Raw genomic sequence first — 17,272 nt, 5'->3', positions numbered from 1 at the left:
AATTGATAAGCACGCATGTAGGAGTTAGATAAAGTATTACATCCAGCACCGTACTGTACTCTCATGTAGAGTAGAATAATAGGCACATAAGGATGCGTGCTTAAGAGTAGACATGTGACAGGATGGGAGTTTGTCTGTGAGGTTAGAAGGAGGGGGTACATCGTAGTTTCTGCATAACAACAAAGATAGGGAGCATGTGGTTTCAGATCAGCGTGTTATGACATTTGCAGCAGGCATAGGAGGTTGTTTTTGTAAGATTGTTATTGTTTTATGTTTATGCCAAAAAGTTGATTCTGTTCTGTTGTAGCATTTTCATTGGGAGAAACATTTCGTCACTCATCCAAATGACTTCTTCAGTAGCAGTTGACTGCAGGTTTCCCCAATCTTATAAACAGTACATTTGCATTATTACTGAAACTAGCACCACTGAGTGAACAAAGGGCCATTCCGGCATTCAGGAGGAAACGTGATTGACGTGTTTTGGGAAGAGTGAGGTCTTTAAGACTCAGCCAGAAAGTATATAAAGTAGTAGCTGAGGAACGAATCCTCAGATCTGCACAAGTCTCTGTACTGTGTTTGATCTCCCAATGCGCATTGGTAATAAAGGGATTTTGTATTGCAGTAAGGTGTGCCAGAATTAAAAGGATCGGGAGCAATCGAGAGAGGATCGCGACACTGCAAAAATACCTCCACAGCTTTCCAACCTTTTCATGTTCTACCTTTTTTTTTAATGAACGGATATTTTCCTCGTTTATGTCACCTGCATAAAACAACACTGTGTTGCGTTTCACAGTACGTCGCCTTCTTCGTTTCATTACAGGAGCGACACATTATTTGAAATTCTTTATTTTCTTTGAGTACTAATAAATTCTCCGACAAAAAGCGGTAGAACGACAACAACACTCTCTCTCCATGCCCGCGTTTCACACACAACTTCCTGCCGGTACGAACTGAGCGTCAGAGGAGGGAGGAGTCAGACCGCTGCTGCTTTAAAAAGCAATCTCCCGCCAGCTAAGCCCAGGTTAGAGCGAAACAATTCGCTCCGTGTGCTGGTGTTTGGACTGGAGCTGCATGCCGATGCCTTAGAAGACGACTTTTTTTCCCCCTGTTTGTGTGGGGTTTTTTTTTTTAAACATTTCCTGTCTGGAGAGAAGAGTTTTTAGTTGGTTTACAGCACCAGTAAACTGAACATGGAGTGCAGCTTTAAATGCCAGGTGGGTGCATTGATTGTTGTATCAATATCAGGGTATCGCGGCGATAACGGGCGTCGTGACCAGGCTTCTCTCGTGGCTGTCCTAAGGTTTCTGGTAGTGATGAGGGAATTCCGGCTCTTTTTTGAGAACCGGCTTAATTGGCTCGATTCACTAAAAAGAGCCAGCTCTTTCGGCTCCGGAGCGGCTCTTCAGGTTGTTTTGTTGCTTTAATTAATTTATTATCAACAACAATATAAAATTATGCACAAATGAATTCGTAATGTAAAAAGATGTTGTTGTTTTTTTAAAAATGGTTTATTATATAAAATATTTTTATTATGTAAATAAAAATAAATGAACACCCAGATCTTTTAATTTAGGTAAAGTTTGGCATTTAGAAATACCAAGTGCCTCAGCTTTGAGGAGCTGATCCGGTTTCTTCTATCAGGAAGAAACCAGATCAGATTCTCTCAAAGGGGACTGATGTTGCCACAATGTAAGACCTGGATAAATGGAAGCCTTGTTCTCCTACCACAGGGGTGGGCAATTCCAGGCCCCGAGGGCCGGTGTCCTGCAGGTTTTAGATCTCACCTTGGGTCAACACACCTGAATCACATGATTAGTTCGTTACCAGGCCTCTGGAGAACTTCAGGACATTTGAGGAGCTAATTTAGCCATTTAAATCAGCTGTGTTGGTTCAAGGACGCATCTAAAACCTGCAGGGACACCGGCCCTCGAGATCTGGAGTTGCCCACCCCTGTCCTACCATCTCAGTGGGTCTGCACTTCTCTGGCAAAGGGGCTCATCAGTGTAGTATCTCACTTCCAGTACTACATCTGGTGAGGGATTCCTTCTGGTAGTGTCTATACTGGCAGAGAGAGAGATGACTGTGTTGATTTTGTCTCTTGGTGTCTCCTGCTCACGTTCTCTCTCACCTCCCTGCTCTGTTCCTGTGGTACTGCTGCTGCAAGTGTAACTACTGCCCCTCCTCCTCTACTCAGCCCCTTCCCCCTCTACTCAGCACAAACACAAGGCTTTTTGCACCCTTCCCCCTTCTGCTCAGCGTAAACACAAGGCTGGCTCACATGCGGCGAGAGAGAACACCCTCCCCCACTACTTCCAATAAGGAGCCGGCTCCCGTCGTTCACTTCAAAGATCCGTCCCTAAGAGCCGCTTCGTTCACGACGACCCATCTCTAGTTCATGGTACAGATGTGTCTCTACCACGTGTTGCTTTTTTGTAGCAACAGCTGTGAAGGTATAAATAATCCACTTGAATACAAATACTACTTGAACTACAAATGAGTAGCTGACGCAGCTCTGGACACTTGGAGGCTAGATTAAGGCCATGTCCACATTAACACGTTTTTGTTTGAAAACACATCTTTTTCTCTCAGTTTTGGCCTTCCGTCCACACTGAGATGGTGCTTTTGCAACTTTGTAGTCTTGTGTTACTCGCAGCAACAACTCCACCTTCTCATTTAAAAAAAAAACAAAAAAAAACTGTGCTTTTCCTCGACATTATGCTGCAAAGTTTCAAAGCACTGGAAAGTAAATAAACAGCAGACGGAAATGACGCAGAATCATCTTGCATTTCACGCATGCGCAGTGCAGGAACATAATGGTTTTCAGTTGTTTCAGTGTGGATGAACAACTCTTCGAAACGTTGGAAAATGATAATGTGGACGTGGAGGGTTTTTTATTTTTATTTTTTTTATTTTTATAAATATAAAATGGTGTGAAGTCATTGTCTGTCTTTGATGGCCACCAACAGCAAATATAGATTCAAGGGTACTTTTTTTTTTTTTTAATTTTCTTACATATTTCTATACTTGTGCCCCTTGTAACAGTTTTCCATGTACCTTTGAATTAAATGTTTATATTAACTCTTTAGGCAACTCTCAAACACTAGGGGTGCTGCAGCTGCTAGAATAAAAAAATCGAAGTCTCCGAGGACCACTTTGAACCATTTACACACAGGTCATACAAGTGCATCTAAAAATACTACATAATGCTTTTCATGTTCCAGACAGTCATGTTCAGTTTTAGTTTTTTTTTTTTAAATTTATTTTTATCTGTCATACTTGGCACAGGGTCAACATTGCAATGAAATGTGTTTGACGAGCAGAAGAAAAGTCAATCAGCAAATAGTAAAAAGTGTCAGGAGTGAGCAGCAGTACAAGATTTCAGAGTGTCAGTTAGTACAGTATTGGACAGAGTAAGGGTTTTTATTTTGGCAGAACAGCTTCCATACCAAACTGTAATGTTGTTAGTGCAACTATCTTATTTAACCAATCTCATGGACACAACTCAGTGCTGTGCGGCATGCAGGCATGGTCAAGATGACTTGCTGAAGTTCACACAGAGCATTACAATGGGAGGCTGAAGGAGACTGTCCAGAATGTTACATTGGCCCAAATAGCCAGCTGTTACAACCCAGGTTTTCAGAAGAGCATCTCTGAATATACAAGACGTTGAACCTTGAAGCAGATGGGTAGCAGAAGCAGAAGACCACATCAGGTGCCACTCCTCTCAGTTCACCAAAATTGGACAACAGAAGGTTGTGAACTCATTGCCTAGTCTAATGACTCTTGACTATGCTGCAACAGCTCAGCCTGCTGCTGGTGATTTAATGGGGTGGGGACATTTTCTTGGCATACTTCGGACTTATTAGTACCAACTCAGCATGATTTAACCACCACAGCCTACCTGAGTATTGCTGCTGTCCATGCAGGATAACACGCCATGTCACGAAGCTGAAATCATCTCAAGCTGATTTCTTGAACATGACAATGAGTTCCCTGTACTGAAATTGGCTCCACAGAGACTGGACCTGAATCAAACAGAGCTTATTTTCGATGTAGCAGGATTGGAGATTCCCATCCTCGATGTGCAGCCGATAAATCTGTAGTACCTGTGTGACGCTATCATGTAAATGTGGACCAAAATCTCTTAGGAATTTTTCCAGTACGTTATTGAATATATGGCATGACAATTTAAGGAAGCTCTGACAATTTCAGGAAGCTCTGTAAGCAAAAGGGCGTCCAGCCTAATACTAGAATGGTCTGGTTCAAAAAGTGACCAGTGAGTGAAAGTGGCTTAATGTCCTCTCCCCCGACCTCCCTCTTCACCACGACGGACCGGTGCAACCCATCTGTCGATTTCCGGCTCCCTTCTCTCATCACTCGCGAACAAGACCCCGAGATACTTGAACTCCTCCACTTGGGGCAGGAACTCATCCCCGACCCAGAGTGGGTACTCCACCGTTTTCCGGCTGATAACCATGGCCTCAGATTTGGACGTGCTGATCCTCATTCCTGCTGCTTCACACTCTGCTGCGAACCATTCCAGTGCGAGCTGGAGGCCATCACCCGATGAAGCCAACAGAACCACATCATCCGCGAAAAGCAGAGACGAGATTCTGGGGCCACCGAAGTGAAAGCCCTCCGCCACTTGGCTGTGCCTAGAAAATCATGAACAGAATCGGTGACAAAGGGCAGCCCTGGCCGACCCCATCACCCACTGGGAACGAGTCCAACTTATTGACGGCAATGCGAACCAAACTCTTGCAACGGTTGTATAGGGATCAAATGGCCCGTTGCAATGGGCAAGACACACCTGTAGTTAGAACACACCCTCCGGTCCCCCTTCTTAAAGATGGAGACCACCACCCCGGTCTGCCAGTCCTGGGGTACTGCCCCTGATCTCCACGCAACATTGTGGAGGCGTGTCAACCAGGACAGCCCTACAACGTCCAGAGCCTTCATGAACTCGGGGCGGACCTCATCCACACCAGGGGCTCTGCCACGAAGGAGTTGTTTAACTGCCTCAGTGCCCTCGCCCCCGGAAATTGGCGAGTCATCCCCAGACTCTGCTTCCTCCTCGGAAGACGTAGCAGTGGGATTAAGGAGGTCCTCGAAGTATTCCACTGCTAGCATGATGGACAAGTTTTTGATGGGGCTCTTACACAAATGCAAAACAGAAGATGAAGCATCGCCAAATATGCTTCCAAACAACTTCCTTCCGTGCCAAAGACTAGAAAATATGATTAAGCATATCTTGCCTTTGGCTTCACCTGCACAACAGCGGTGCCATGGTAGGTTTCACCGACAGAATTAGTTTCCCCTGCATCGGGATCATGTGCTGGGTAAAAAAAACAACTACATGTGAAATAATTAATTTTGTGTGTGTGTGTGTGTGTGTGTGTGTGTGTGTGTGTGTTTTTGTTTTTTTTGCTACTTGTAATTTATTGCAGTTTACTTTTAATTGTTTACAAAAGGTTTGAGGTGCACTGCAATGGAATCTGAGTTTGTGTGTGGCTGGAGGATGTGTTTGTGTTGGGGGGGGGGGAGAGAAGATTTTATTGTAAACACAAAGGAGGGCAAAAGAAGTTTGGGAACAGCTGCCTTAGATGGGCAGCTCTAGGTTAAGGAATAGGAAATTGTCAGCTGGGAGCTCTAGGGCAGATCAGACAGACTCAGCAACTGACGATTGCCCCGAAGAAAGGCCAAAGGTGGAAACCTTTCAAGGGCCCTTCAGGAAGCATGTTACCCATCATGTGGTTGAGAAGGTGGCAAGGTGCAGCAGTGGAACAGAGGTTCCTTAGGGAAAAACTGTCTGGCAGTAGAGCTGTCGGATCACTAAGTAGATGGGATTCTAATTTAGGAAAAAAAACATTTCTGAAAGAACAGGTAAGATAAAAGTCATCTCTGAAGGAGCTGGAGATAACTGCAGGAACAGCCTTGAGAACAGGGGAATATCTGCTCACGGATGTGCATCTGTACAGTTGATCTCTATATATGTGACCTTCCCCAAGGGATACTTCAGCTAATCAGAGATGGATATTTGCATCCTCCGTCTGTCTCCTTTGAGTGAAGCATTATGGCGGTAATGCTATGTTTAAATATTGATTGAAAAAGAAGGGAGACCATAGAAGAGTTTACCATAAAGACAAATAAGTGAAAACCCAACAGTGATCAAAGAAATGTACAAGAAGAAAAGGCTGTATTTGGATTTTTTTTTTTTTTTTTTTTTTTTCCCCTTACCTTGCGGTTTTAACCCAATACAAGGTTCTTTATTTTTCCCCCTGCTGAAGAGAAGACCTACATCATAAAGTACCAAAGACGGGAGCATGTCGACGCAAGTCTGCATAGCACCTTCAGACTACCATGTCCATCAAATTCAGGAGCAGAAAGACCTCAGCTACCACAGAACCAATGTCAGGAACGTGAACCGGCAGACACTTCGGCTGGCACAGGAAGACCATTTTTCTCTTGTTGACTTTATAGTATTTTTTTCACCCAGAATAGGCACAAGAGCCAGAAAGAAACTGCCAACTTTGGTACAGAAGACATAGCAATTGACCTGGATGATGGTCGATTTAAAAGACACATGGTAACTTAACTTGGTAGATTGAATCAGGAACAGATTGGAGAGAGGGGCCACCAGGCTGAGGTTAGGTGTCCCGATTCTTTGATGTTGGGCTGAGAACAACAGCGCTGCCCCCCCCCCCCCAAAAAAAGCGTCAGACAGCGCTGTAAACAACGGTAGACTGGTGGGTAATAAGCAAGCAAATATTACAGAAAACAGATTTTTCATGGCGAATTTTTCTTGACGTACACTGAGAGAGAGCTGTGCATGAAGTGTGATTTATTGTTGTTATTATTGTTATTATATTTTTTTTTATCGTGGTGGAGGCAAAACTGCAAAAGTAAGGGGGAATTCATGACAATGTGAAGCATAGTTTGGATCTTCTCTTGCGGCTGGTTCAGTCAATTTTGGTTGGAGAATGATGAGCTCGCGGCCCATGTTGCGGCCCGCATAATGACGTGAAATATTTTTTTAAAATTACTATTTAAAAAAAAATAATAAAAAAAAAAAATAAAAAAAATTAAATAGTATGAAGGCAATAGGCAGAGTGTTACAGGCATGGCCCTAAAGAATGTAGCCTCATGGGCAGTGTAGTCCGTGCTGCAGGGACAATGGACTGCCATACCCGTTATGTGTCTGTGAGCGCGAGGAAGGGAGAAAAAGGAGAGTCAAAAAGTACAAGTTGTCATCAAGAAAAAGCAGGAGATGGAAGCATGTAAATCTAATAATAACCACTGCAGCCAAAAAGAGTGCCTGACGAGCCCAGCTTTAAGTAAGCTATGACCCAGACAACAAAGTAAAGCTAGTTTTCGGCTACGAGCCCGACACAGACTCCGATGTATTAGCCAGAGGTCCCTTTACTACAGTTCGGAGCCACGGACCTGTTTTATATACGCGCGGAATAGTTTCCTATACGAGATCGCTGCAAAAAGTGCAGCCTTACCTAATGTCCACCCTACTGTTACCAATTTTATATTAAGATTTAAAAATCTAGTTGGTTTTGGTATGGCGAGTAACATTCAGTTATAGTAATGAATCAAACAGCAATAACGCATTCATGTAGTTGTGAAAAGTATGATAATATATTAAATAATCCAAAGTTCAGAATACGTTACTCTCATTGAGTAACGTAACTGAATACGTTACGAAATACATTTTGGGGCATGTATTCTGCAATCTGTATTGGAATACATTTAAAAGTAACCTTCCCAACACTGTTCAGGAGAATACTGTGGCAGCCTCATGTGCCTTATCAGTGGGTATAAATGAAATTGTCTTTGACAAGGTTACAGTCTGCAAGCAGTTAGCTGTAGCCATTTTCCTGAAAAAGAATTACCCTAATTTGGTGTTACACAAGATAATATATTCTAATATAAGCAATTGTGCTTCTAATTGGTCAAAACGGGGGAGAGGCTATGGTTTGGACTTGACTCACAGGCTCCCCCCCCCCCTTTTTTTTTTTTTTTTTTTTTTTTGGGCAAAGTCATAGATTGCAAAACCTTCAGAGAGGTGCAACTGTCACGGGGATATGCATACCCACTCTGGGCTTCATCACTGCTTACCATGTTGCAGGCAAAATCACAACAAAACAGATGAAGTAAGATTTATAGTAATGCTCGACCTCAAACACAAATGCCACAACAAATGAGGACATCGAGGCAATGGTATAGCAGGTGTTTGGTTTATGGCTTTTTCTCAGACTTGGGGACCACGGTGTTCTATTTTGTGTAGCCATTTCCGTTGTTGCTGCATTTCAAAAATGGTGTTTTGATTTTCGTAACTCATCATGCGATTGCCACTGACAAGCCAATTGGTGACATGCAGTCTGACATTATTTTTGGATTGCTTGGAGCCCCAACTAAGTGGGAAAACAAAGTTCCTGGTACTAGGGCTGGGCCATATTATACTGTTCACGGGAATACCGGTATAATGTTAGGCAATGATAAGAAAAAAAGAAATTGCGATAGAATATGGGTAAAACACGCATGCGCAGTGCCTTGGTTTTAGTATGCATATGGCGGAAAAAGTATAGCGGCGACAGAGAATGAGAAGGGCGGAAGCGGATCGTTGAATGAAACGGATGAACCAGAATTGTTTTTTAAAAACATGCAACTTCAGTGATGTGGAACTGGTTTGGTTTTTGTCTGTCAGATAGCCACAAAAGCACTTTATGTGGTGCACGGCACTCTGTCAAGATTTGTCAAAAAATGTTTTAGTACGACTTTGGTAAGCTACGAAGCCGCACCGCTTAATAGACTGTCAGAGCATTACGGCTCCCGTAGTCAGGAGCCTTGCGGAGTACTGTACTTCAACATAATATTACCGTATTGTAGAGATGGCACAATACCACTTTTTTATGTCCGATACAATATCATAAATTTGGATATCGGCTGATACCGATATGAATCCGATATAGTGGGTTTTTTTTGTGTTTTTTTTTTTTAAATATCTTGCTGCATTTTGTATAAGTTCATACTCAAGTTTTAAAAAACAAACAAACACTAAAGCTATTCTGTTATACCTGTATGCAAAAAAAAAAAATACACTGCACCCAAAATATTTCATAGTTCAGCAATACTGATCAATCTAATAAACTTAAACCTACTCCATCCTCCCTATTCTGGTATTTTAAAGAGTAAGCAACCTAATTAATAGGGTTGCAAACGCCCAGCTAAAAATAAAAATAGGGAACCACCCCACCTCATGATGCTTAATCGATGTAATCAACTTTAATTTGATGCAGTGTGGGGGGGAAAAAAACAACTATTTTTCAAGAATAATTAAATAGATTTAACATCTTTCTTCAACAGAATTGCAGACTGCACAGATGGTACCTTCCCAAAGGAAAAAGTACTATAGCTTACTAGGGTATATTAGACTTAATAGCTACTATATACAGTAATGGACTTCTATACATTTTACATCAGATTAAAACTTTGGGTGTAAGATTCAGATAATTATTTATTAAAAGCTAGACATTTTTAAATGAGAATAAGAAAGAAAAGTATGTCTTTGTGCCCCCTTTTCCCCCGTTCATGCCCTATCGGCCCCCAGGCTAAACTTTGCTAGATCCGCCCCTGCACAGTTACCAGCTGTCAGCTACGTAGAAAAAGATCCTGGTGTAGAAAGTAATATTAAATAAATTCTAACCACAGATTATCAAGCTTAAACGTGCTACTGTTGTTCAGCCGCTGATTTCCTCTTTCTGGCGCGAAGTGGGCGATAAACAAACGAGAGACGGACTCGCGACAGAAAAGCCGATCAGCTGATCATTAATCAGTTTCAAGTTTGAAGTAGCAGCAGGAGAGGGAGGGGGAGAGAGGCAGTCACTCCATATATCGGTTGTTAAGCTTAGCGCTGGAGTGCTTTACAAACATTCAGAGATGAACTTACACACTTGCTTTACTTCTCTCTGGGATAACTTTCTCGGAGATGAAATGCCGGTTTGGTAGCGAGGCTACAAATACTCAACCAGACGCCAACAGGTCTCGCACGCCACAGCTGCTCTATCACGTGATGCATACTGCTCCGACGTGTTACGGTTATGAGCTGAGTTATGACATGTCCAAGTTTTGTGAGGTGCTTTTTTTTTTTTTTTGATATTTATTGGATCGTATTACATTTTTTATTTCTCTCCGATATCCGATCCAGTAATTTAGGTCAGTGTCAGATCGGTCCATCTACCGTGTTGTACGTTTATAAGGACCCTAAAATGGCACCTGCTAAGAGACATATGAAGTGGATTTCAAACTCTATCAGTCACACAGTAGAACATGGGAATAGAGCAGCTGCGAGAGAATTCAGCATTAATGAGTCAATGGTACAGAAGTGGAGGAAGCAAGAAGAATGAGTTGAGTAAAGTTCGCCTTATCTAACTGTTTGGTTTCGCCTTATAATCCGGTGCACATTATGGCCCAATAAATATGGTAACTTATCTTTCTTGTAGAAATGTGCTCCAAATAAAAAAAAAAAAAACACCTTTGTGTTGACATTTTGTCTCGCATCAGTTATATCGTTATCGCAAATTTTCTAATATATATCGTGACAAATATTTTTGGCCATATTGTCCTGCCCTACCTGGTACCAGGTACTACCACCTGGTGGAGAACACTAAAAACTTACTCGAGCCATGCTGAGCTAGTGGAAAAGGGCTATATGTACAGATATTCAGTGATACTTTTAGCATCCCCATGGGACTTGTTGCCACTGGCTCCAGTACCTTTTGGTGCTAGGCTCAGTTGTCTGCTCAACCTCCTGCTGATATCTAACTTATCACCATCTTGGATAAGTTCAGGGATTGTTGGGTCATTGGGAGTTTAATGGCTGGGTTCTTGGAGGTGTAGAGGGCAAATCTTTGACGAGGACCTGTCTAAACTTAAGAAACAACGTTTTCCGTCTTCACTTGCTGTTTGTCAGAAAGCTGGTGATCAAGTGACAGATGGCAGTAGAAAATGTCCCGAATTCTTTGATGTTGGGCTGAGAACAAACAACCACTACTCAGAGCAGGTCCAGTTAACCAACAATTATTTATTAGCATACATGTATGGGAGATTTACACAATGGCACCTTCCGTGTTGATCTCAAAGAAAAGCACTTCAACCTATTGTTTTATATGTCAGCGTTTACCCTCTTCATGCGTAAGCAGATAACATAACATGCGTCAGTTACAGTTAGATACAGTTCCTTTTTTGGTAATTTTCTATAACAAGCTATCAACTGCCTTTCATACCAGGTTTTTCCTGTTGTTCTCACTACGAGGCCCAGGATCATATGGCGGCACACATCCTGAGTACATCCTGTTCTGACTGTGCAGGCACGTAGCCAGTTACAAGAAAAATACTTCTTCTAAGGCCCTATGCTTTGCACATTCATTAGCTTCTAGATTAATATGTCACAAATTAAAAGCCCTGCCACATAATAATATATTTTCCACAAAAACTTCAGTTAGGAGAGTTCGGTGGAGAGAATTCAAAGGATGATGGATATGTTTAGAGCTGTTTGATATAACGATATATATCGGATGATGTAGAGCTGGGCGATAGAACGATAACGATATGTATTGCGATATAACGTTTTCTCGATAGAAAAATTAAACTATTGCGATAGACCTCGCCGCTCTTGTCGTCTAAAAAAAAAAAAAAAAAAAAAAAAACAACTAAAAAAAAAAACAGCCAATCCAAATTAAGTAGCGCAGAGCCGAACCAATCACAGCCGCAGCGTCACGTCACGTGACTTGTTACGTACAGCACAAGTGCCAAGCCGCACATGTGTATTTGTTTGGGAAGCAGCCAGCCACCGTACCGCCCGGGTAATGGAGGAAATGAGTGTGCCGACTAGAAAAATCAACCGAGCGTGACCGAAGGTTACCGAAGAGAAAACAGATGATGGTTCCAATGCCGGAGAGACTGTCGAACGGAAGAGCCATAGAAGTTCCGTAGTGTGAAGGTATTTCAGCTATTTCAAGTCTGACAAAAAACAGAGTAGCGTTCACTGTAAATTGTGCCGAAAGCAAGTCTGGAAATACAATAAACTGGTGCATGCTCAGGCTATGTCCACACGTACCCGGGTATTTTTGAAAACGCAGATTTTTCTATGCGTTTGCACCTTTCGTCCACACGTAAACGGCGTTTTTGGTCACTGAAAACGAAGATTTTTAAAAACTCCGGCCAGGGTGGATATTTTTGAAAACTCCGTTTTTGCATTTACGTGTGGACTAGAAAAACGGAGAAAACGCAGCGTCAAAGGTGTGCGCATTGTTTGACGTCACACTGTGCGCCACGTTATTATGTTCTTCAATGTGAATCTTAAACAAATGTATAGGACTGGGTTGTTGTATTTATTATCAGGCTGGTCTAAAACAGCCCCTTTGTTAAGATTGAATTAGGTGATTGTTGTCAGGATAAGGAATGTTATTTTACTGTCACTGTGTTATCATTCACGTGTACTGTCATTATTTCATCATTACTTCATTAGTCTGCATCACTTATCATCAGTTTATCATCAATATTATCATGTATCATTTATCATTTAGTAAATCTGCTAACGGTGTGGTTACTGAATACTCTTGTATTAACACGCAGAATAAAACACATTCTAGAAAGCACCAGCATGGCTGTAGGTCCAGGCAGTCCGCAGTCGGATAAGGACACCGAACTTTCGTTGGCCTGGACCTACAATCTCACAAAACTGCACACTCGTCTACACAATTGGTTATGTTCCCAGATACCGATGATGGAAAACATCTGGTTTCAAGCCTGGGAAAGGGTTGTTGTTCTGAGAAGAGTTCCAGGAATTGTCCTGACGTCATAATGGCTATAAAGCTTTCTGTAACGGGCAGAGAGACGAAGACTGGCTTCCCACACTGTGAAAAGAACCTTACATTGTGGAACTGTAGATGGTATCATATTGCTAGCATGCCCTGTGTTAGTACAGCAGAAAATGGTTATAGAATAGAAGCAGCATCACAGGAAAGTGTGCAGAAAGGCAGCATTAACTGCCGTCTGACACATCTTGATAAGTATAGGCAAAAGCAGAACTACGTAAGGAGCTTGACACGCTTAAAGACCCCACATATAACCACCCACGCTCATAGAGAATGAGGATGTGCGCAAAGAAAGGGAGACAGAGATGATGGGCAGAACCATAAAAGGAGAGGTGAATCGATGTGTAAGACTGTAAAAGGAAAAGATAAGAATGTTAAATGAGGAACGAGATGTTTTGATCGAAACCGTCCTGAATAACAGGAAAAGTAGGCGCTGAATGAGAAACCAAAAAAAAGTATAAATGTAACAGACTGAGGAAGTGCCTTTCAGATCTGCTGGAGACTTGTGGAAAAATGACAGTGCGCCTTATGGTTCTGGTCATGCTTAGTGACCTCAAACCGATTTTATGTGGTACACAGCGCTCAAAAATCTGTCAGATATTTTAGTACGGCTTTGGTAAGCTACGAAGCCGCACTGCTTGATGGATTGTCAAAGCATTACAGCTTCCGTAGTCAGGAGCCGCGAAGTAATCGGGGTCCAAACTCGGCTTCAGGTCCTAAAGTCAAACGAACACTGTGGCATCGCTGAGCGTTAAAAAATGTCTAAATGCCTTCGTCTTTAATAAAATGATCAGTGTTGCTGCTTTACCAGGTGTAACAATTAAGTTTAACATCCAGGCATCCATGAAAACAGAATTTATTAATTTTTACGGAGTTAGAAGTTAGCAGGAAGTTAGCTCGCTAGTTTCTACTAAATATGACATACCATGTTCTGAGTGAGGGATTTCAGAATAAATTAAAACGTACAGCTCTGCTGTCTCTCCCAACATAAATGAAGACGGGAAACAAACAGCAGTGACGTTTGTGGGGTTACTGAAGTTGGGATAACTAGTATATAATGATGTGCTATGTTATCGCTAGCGACACAGCTATGTTAGCATAACATAAACGCAGTGAAGCTGGAGGATGAATGCTAACTTTTTTTCCACACGATAAATGTTTATGTGAGGGTTCCTATCTATCGTCGATCATTTTTACAAGGGCGATTTATTTATTCTTTTTATATTTGCCCATGAGTAAGTTTGCTAATAATGTTGTTTGAAGCTAACCGAAGCAACCATCACAAATTAATAATAGCACTGTTTTAACGGCACCCTCCTTCAGCTGTGAGCAAACGCACCCTCCTCAGAGGGCGCACAAATGCAGCAGCGATTCATTTACTCAAACTCATAACAGAAAGAAAGGCAGGAGCCTATGGCCACAAAAAAACAAAAACATTTTATTTTAATAAAAAACCACAATGGTGGTGAGGGAAACAAAGAGAAACTGGCTTCTTTTTCTACTATAACCGTGTTTACAGACCATTCCAGTGTTTCTGTCTTACAAACTTGACCAAACAACAAATACAAAATTAAACAAAAAGTAACTTCAAAATCAAATCTCTCTTCCAGCGAAAATAAAATAAAGTCTCCAATGTAAAGTTATGTTTGGTTTCTGTAATCTGCCTAACATAGCAGCAAGTGTTATAAATGTTCATGAGTGTAAACAATAAAAGCAGCCTACAGAGGGAAGGAACTTTAAGTGGGTTGGAGGCAACTACTTCCCTCTCACGAGTGGCAAGTTGAGCTCTGTGTGATCTCGTTCCTGATTGGATTTCTGTTTATCCAGCAGTATCAGAGGTGAAACTCTGACACTGGTGTCACCTCGACACTACCTCTGTAAAAAGTGAAAAACCTGTTGATCTAGAATGTATCATGGCATTTAAATACACATCTAAATGGATGTTGTTTAGGGAGTCTACATAGCAGTTTCCATGGATCCTTTTTTCATTTTACATTGCCTGCATGGTTCAGGCTATAAGGGTAGCACACATTGCTCCACAGTGGCATGGCTACAATTTTAAGTGGCAATATTGTTTTAAATCATTATACCGAACCTAGATTGCACATTGGGGGGAAAAGAGAGAACTTTGAATGTGTGCTGATATGGCTTTGGTCATGGGCCTTATGTTTGTTAAATCCTAAATAACCTGTGTAGAAGATAATTTTGTTATATACTAAGATGCAGCTTTCTTTGTCCCGTACCTGTGTTAATCCCTCGACCCCTACATGTAGAGGAAGTTCTGGCTTGCAGGATCTTCACAATTAAGGCAGTATCTTGCTTTATGTCTCTGGAGAAGAGAATACTTGTTTAAAATGACTGGATTTCTGCCTGGCAACAGTGTAAAGCACTAAATTTCCATAACATCTGCCAAACTCTCAGCTGTGTAGCAAAAACCTTTGACTAATGCACCTTTTGTCTTTTTTCCACAGCTCTGCCTCTACAAATTTAGAAGGCTGTTTGATTACAAGAAGCACATATTTTCAGGTGTACATCACCAGGTGGGCATTAGACTTAATATACATTTGGTTTTTTTAAATCTATTTATTTTTTTGGGCATGACATTCTTTCTTCAGTAATGAACATAAAAACAGCTTTATCTATAACTTAACCTTGCATTGGTTATTGTCTCGGTGTGTTTTTTTTGTTTTGTTTTGTTTTGTTTTGTTTGTTTTTTGTTTTGTTTTTTGGGAGGGGGGGGGGGTGTTTTGTTTTTTTGTTTTTACCCAAAGTTGCATGTAAACACACCAAACCAGTATAGAAAGGTGCTAACCAGCCAAAGGCTAAATGCACCTGTTATTTTATCTCTGTAATGTGGTAGGAGGAGAAGGAGAATTAATTTGAGTGAGAAGATTAGTTAACTGTGGTACAGTGTAATAAGACAGTCCCCACGTTTACCTAAGTAATAATAAACCATCTCTGCATGTTTCCTGTTCTTTACCCACAGAAACTGAAAGACCTTTTCCCAAATGGTAATGCTCAGTTTTTACTTGACATTAGTGTTCATGTGAACTCTGATCTATTATACATTTTCATCTTTTCTGTTTTTCATTTTAATGTTTACCTCTTTTCAGATACGTTTCAGAATGTTGGTAAGTTTTTTGTTTTTTTTTCTTCCTTCTTGGTGTTAAGTGTTTTTATTTTGTATTTATTGCTGTGCAATGTGTAGAGTTTTTGCACTGGAACTAGCAATAAAGGCTTACGATGGTCCTGAGGAGGTGGTTGTCTGAAGTTTGTCTTTTTTTTTTTTTTCTTTAAATAAGGTCTAAAAAGCAGGGTGTAGAAGGCTCCCCTATTTATTGGAAGCTTAAGGTAGTCCGTTCTTTCACTTTGACATGTGTTTTTGCTTTTTAAAGCCAAAGGTGTACCTCATATCATTTTTGCGGATCCAGAAAAAAAGAATTGCCTCAAACATCCCATTGTGGGTGAGTACATTTTCTCAAAGTGCACCTTGTTAGATTTGTATTGTTGATTGTCATTTATGCTTAGAAATATCTACTCATATATGCTTAGAGTTGTATAATCAATGTCATGTTGGTAGAGGTTTGATCCTTAATAGTCTGCAAAGACTTTGTGTGCATTCCAGAGTGCTCTGGGATTCACACCCACATCCTGGGAGCATGGGAGAGGTCGTACCTTCTCTTATTATTTTATGGCAGGATAAACGTATCTATGTCTGTTTTAGTCTAAGTGCCTTTTGTTTAGATGAACTGCTGGACTTCCAGACCAGCAGGTTTAGGGAAGTCATTTATGGGGACACACACACACACACTTACACAACGCACAGGCAAGGTACTCTTTGTTTGTATGTAGACGTCATATTGTATGTTAATGAACCTATGTATATTCATGTAACCTCAATAAAAGAGCAGTGTTACGGGGGTGCGGACGAGAGCGACTGAGGTTAAGCGAAGGAACAGCGCTTGTCGTGGTTCTCTCCCTCATATATGAGTAACACAAAGAACTTTGCCTACTTGGTGTTCAATGCTTTTGCTGTGTAGTTGAATTGTCTTGAACGTTCCAGCGAATAGGTTTGTAGCTTAAACCTATCACACCTACCCTGCTCTACAGGTTTGGTTTTGTGGGTGTTGGGTTTTGTTCGCCATTTTAGAGAGATTTTTGTATGAAAGTTCATGCAAATATGTGTGAGTGTTGAGTTTTCATAAGAACTGGAGGAACCTTTTATTAATGTATTTTAATTCATGCGAGAGATATAGTAGTGTTCTCTGGGAAGGATTTTAGTTGGGATAACATCTTGGCAGAATCAGCTGATGACCAAGACACACTTGAGTGCTTATATGTGCAGCACAATATAGATTAATGTAATCTGTTACTGTCTTTTTAGCCCC

The 17,272-nt window shown here is 41.3% G+C and overlaps 1 protein-coding gene across 5 annotated transcripts in view; it reads left to right on the top strand.

Annotated features, from left to right (window-relative positions):
• Positions 1–998: 998 nt before the first annotated feature.
• LOC146643897 (uncharacterized) overlaps positions 999–17,272 on the top strand; it is a 45,075-nt gene continuing 28,801 nt past the window's right edge. For 2 of the 5 annotated variants that reach the window (XM_085396471.1, XM_085396474.1), the window contains exons 1-5: positions 999–1,214; positions 15,356–15,424; positions 15,871–15,895; positions 15,998–16,015; positions 16,280–16,348. In XM_085396471.1, the coding sequence (XP_085252597.1) occupies positions 1,191–1,214; positions 15,356–15,424; positions 15,871–15,895; positions 15,998–16,015; positions 16,280–16,348 (205 nt within the window). In that variant the 5' untranslated portion in view covers positions 999–1,190. Of the gene's footprint in view, positions 1,215–15,355; positions 15,425–15,870; positions 15,896–15,997; positions 16,016–16,279; positions 16,349–16,603; positions 16,955–17,272 lie in introns of those variants that run through there. The other 3 variants (XM_085396472.1, XM_085396469.1, XM_085396473.1) reach the window with 2 other exon arrangements.

Source organism: Rhamphochromis longiceps, linkage group LG22, assembly GCF_057381845.1.
Source record: "Rhamphochromis longiceps isolate RC_006_pf linkage group LG22, R_longiceps_female_GT1.1, whole genome shotgun sequence".
NCBI lineage: Eukaryota > Metazoa > Chordata > Actinopteri > Cichliformes > Cichlidae > Rhamphochromis > Rhamphochromis longiceps.
Note: the sequence above shows the minus strand (reverse complement) of the source record. Positions and strands in the feature narration are given on the sequence as shown.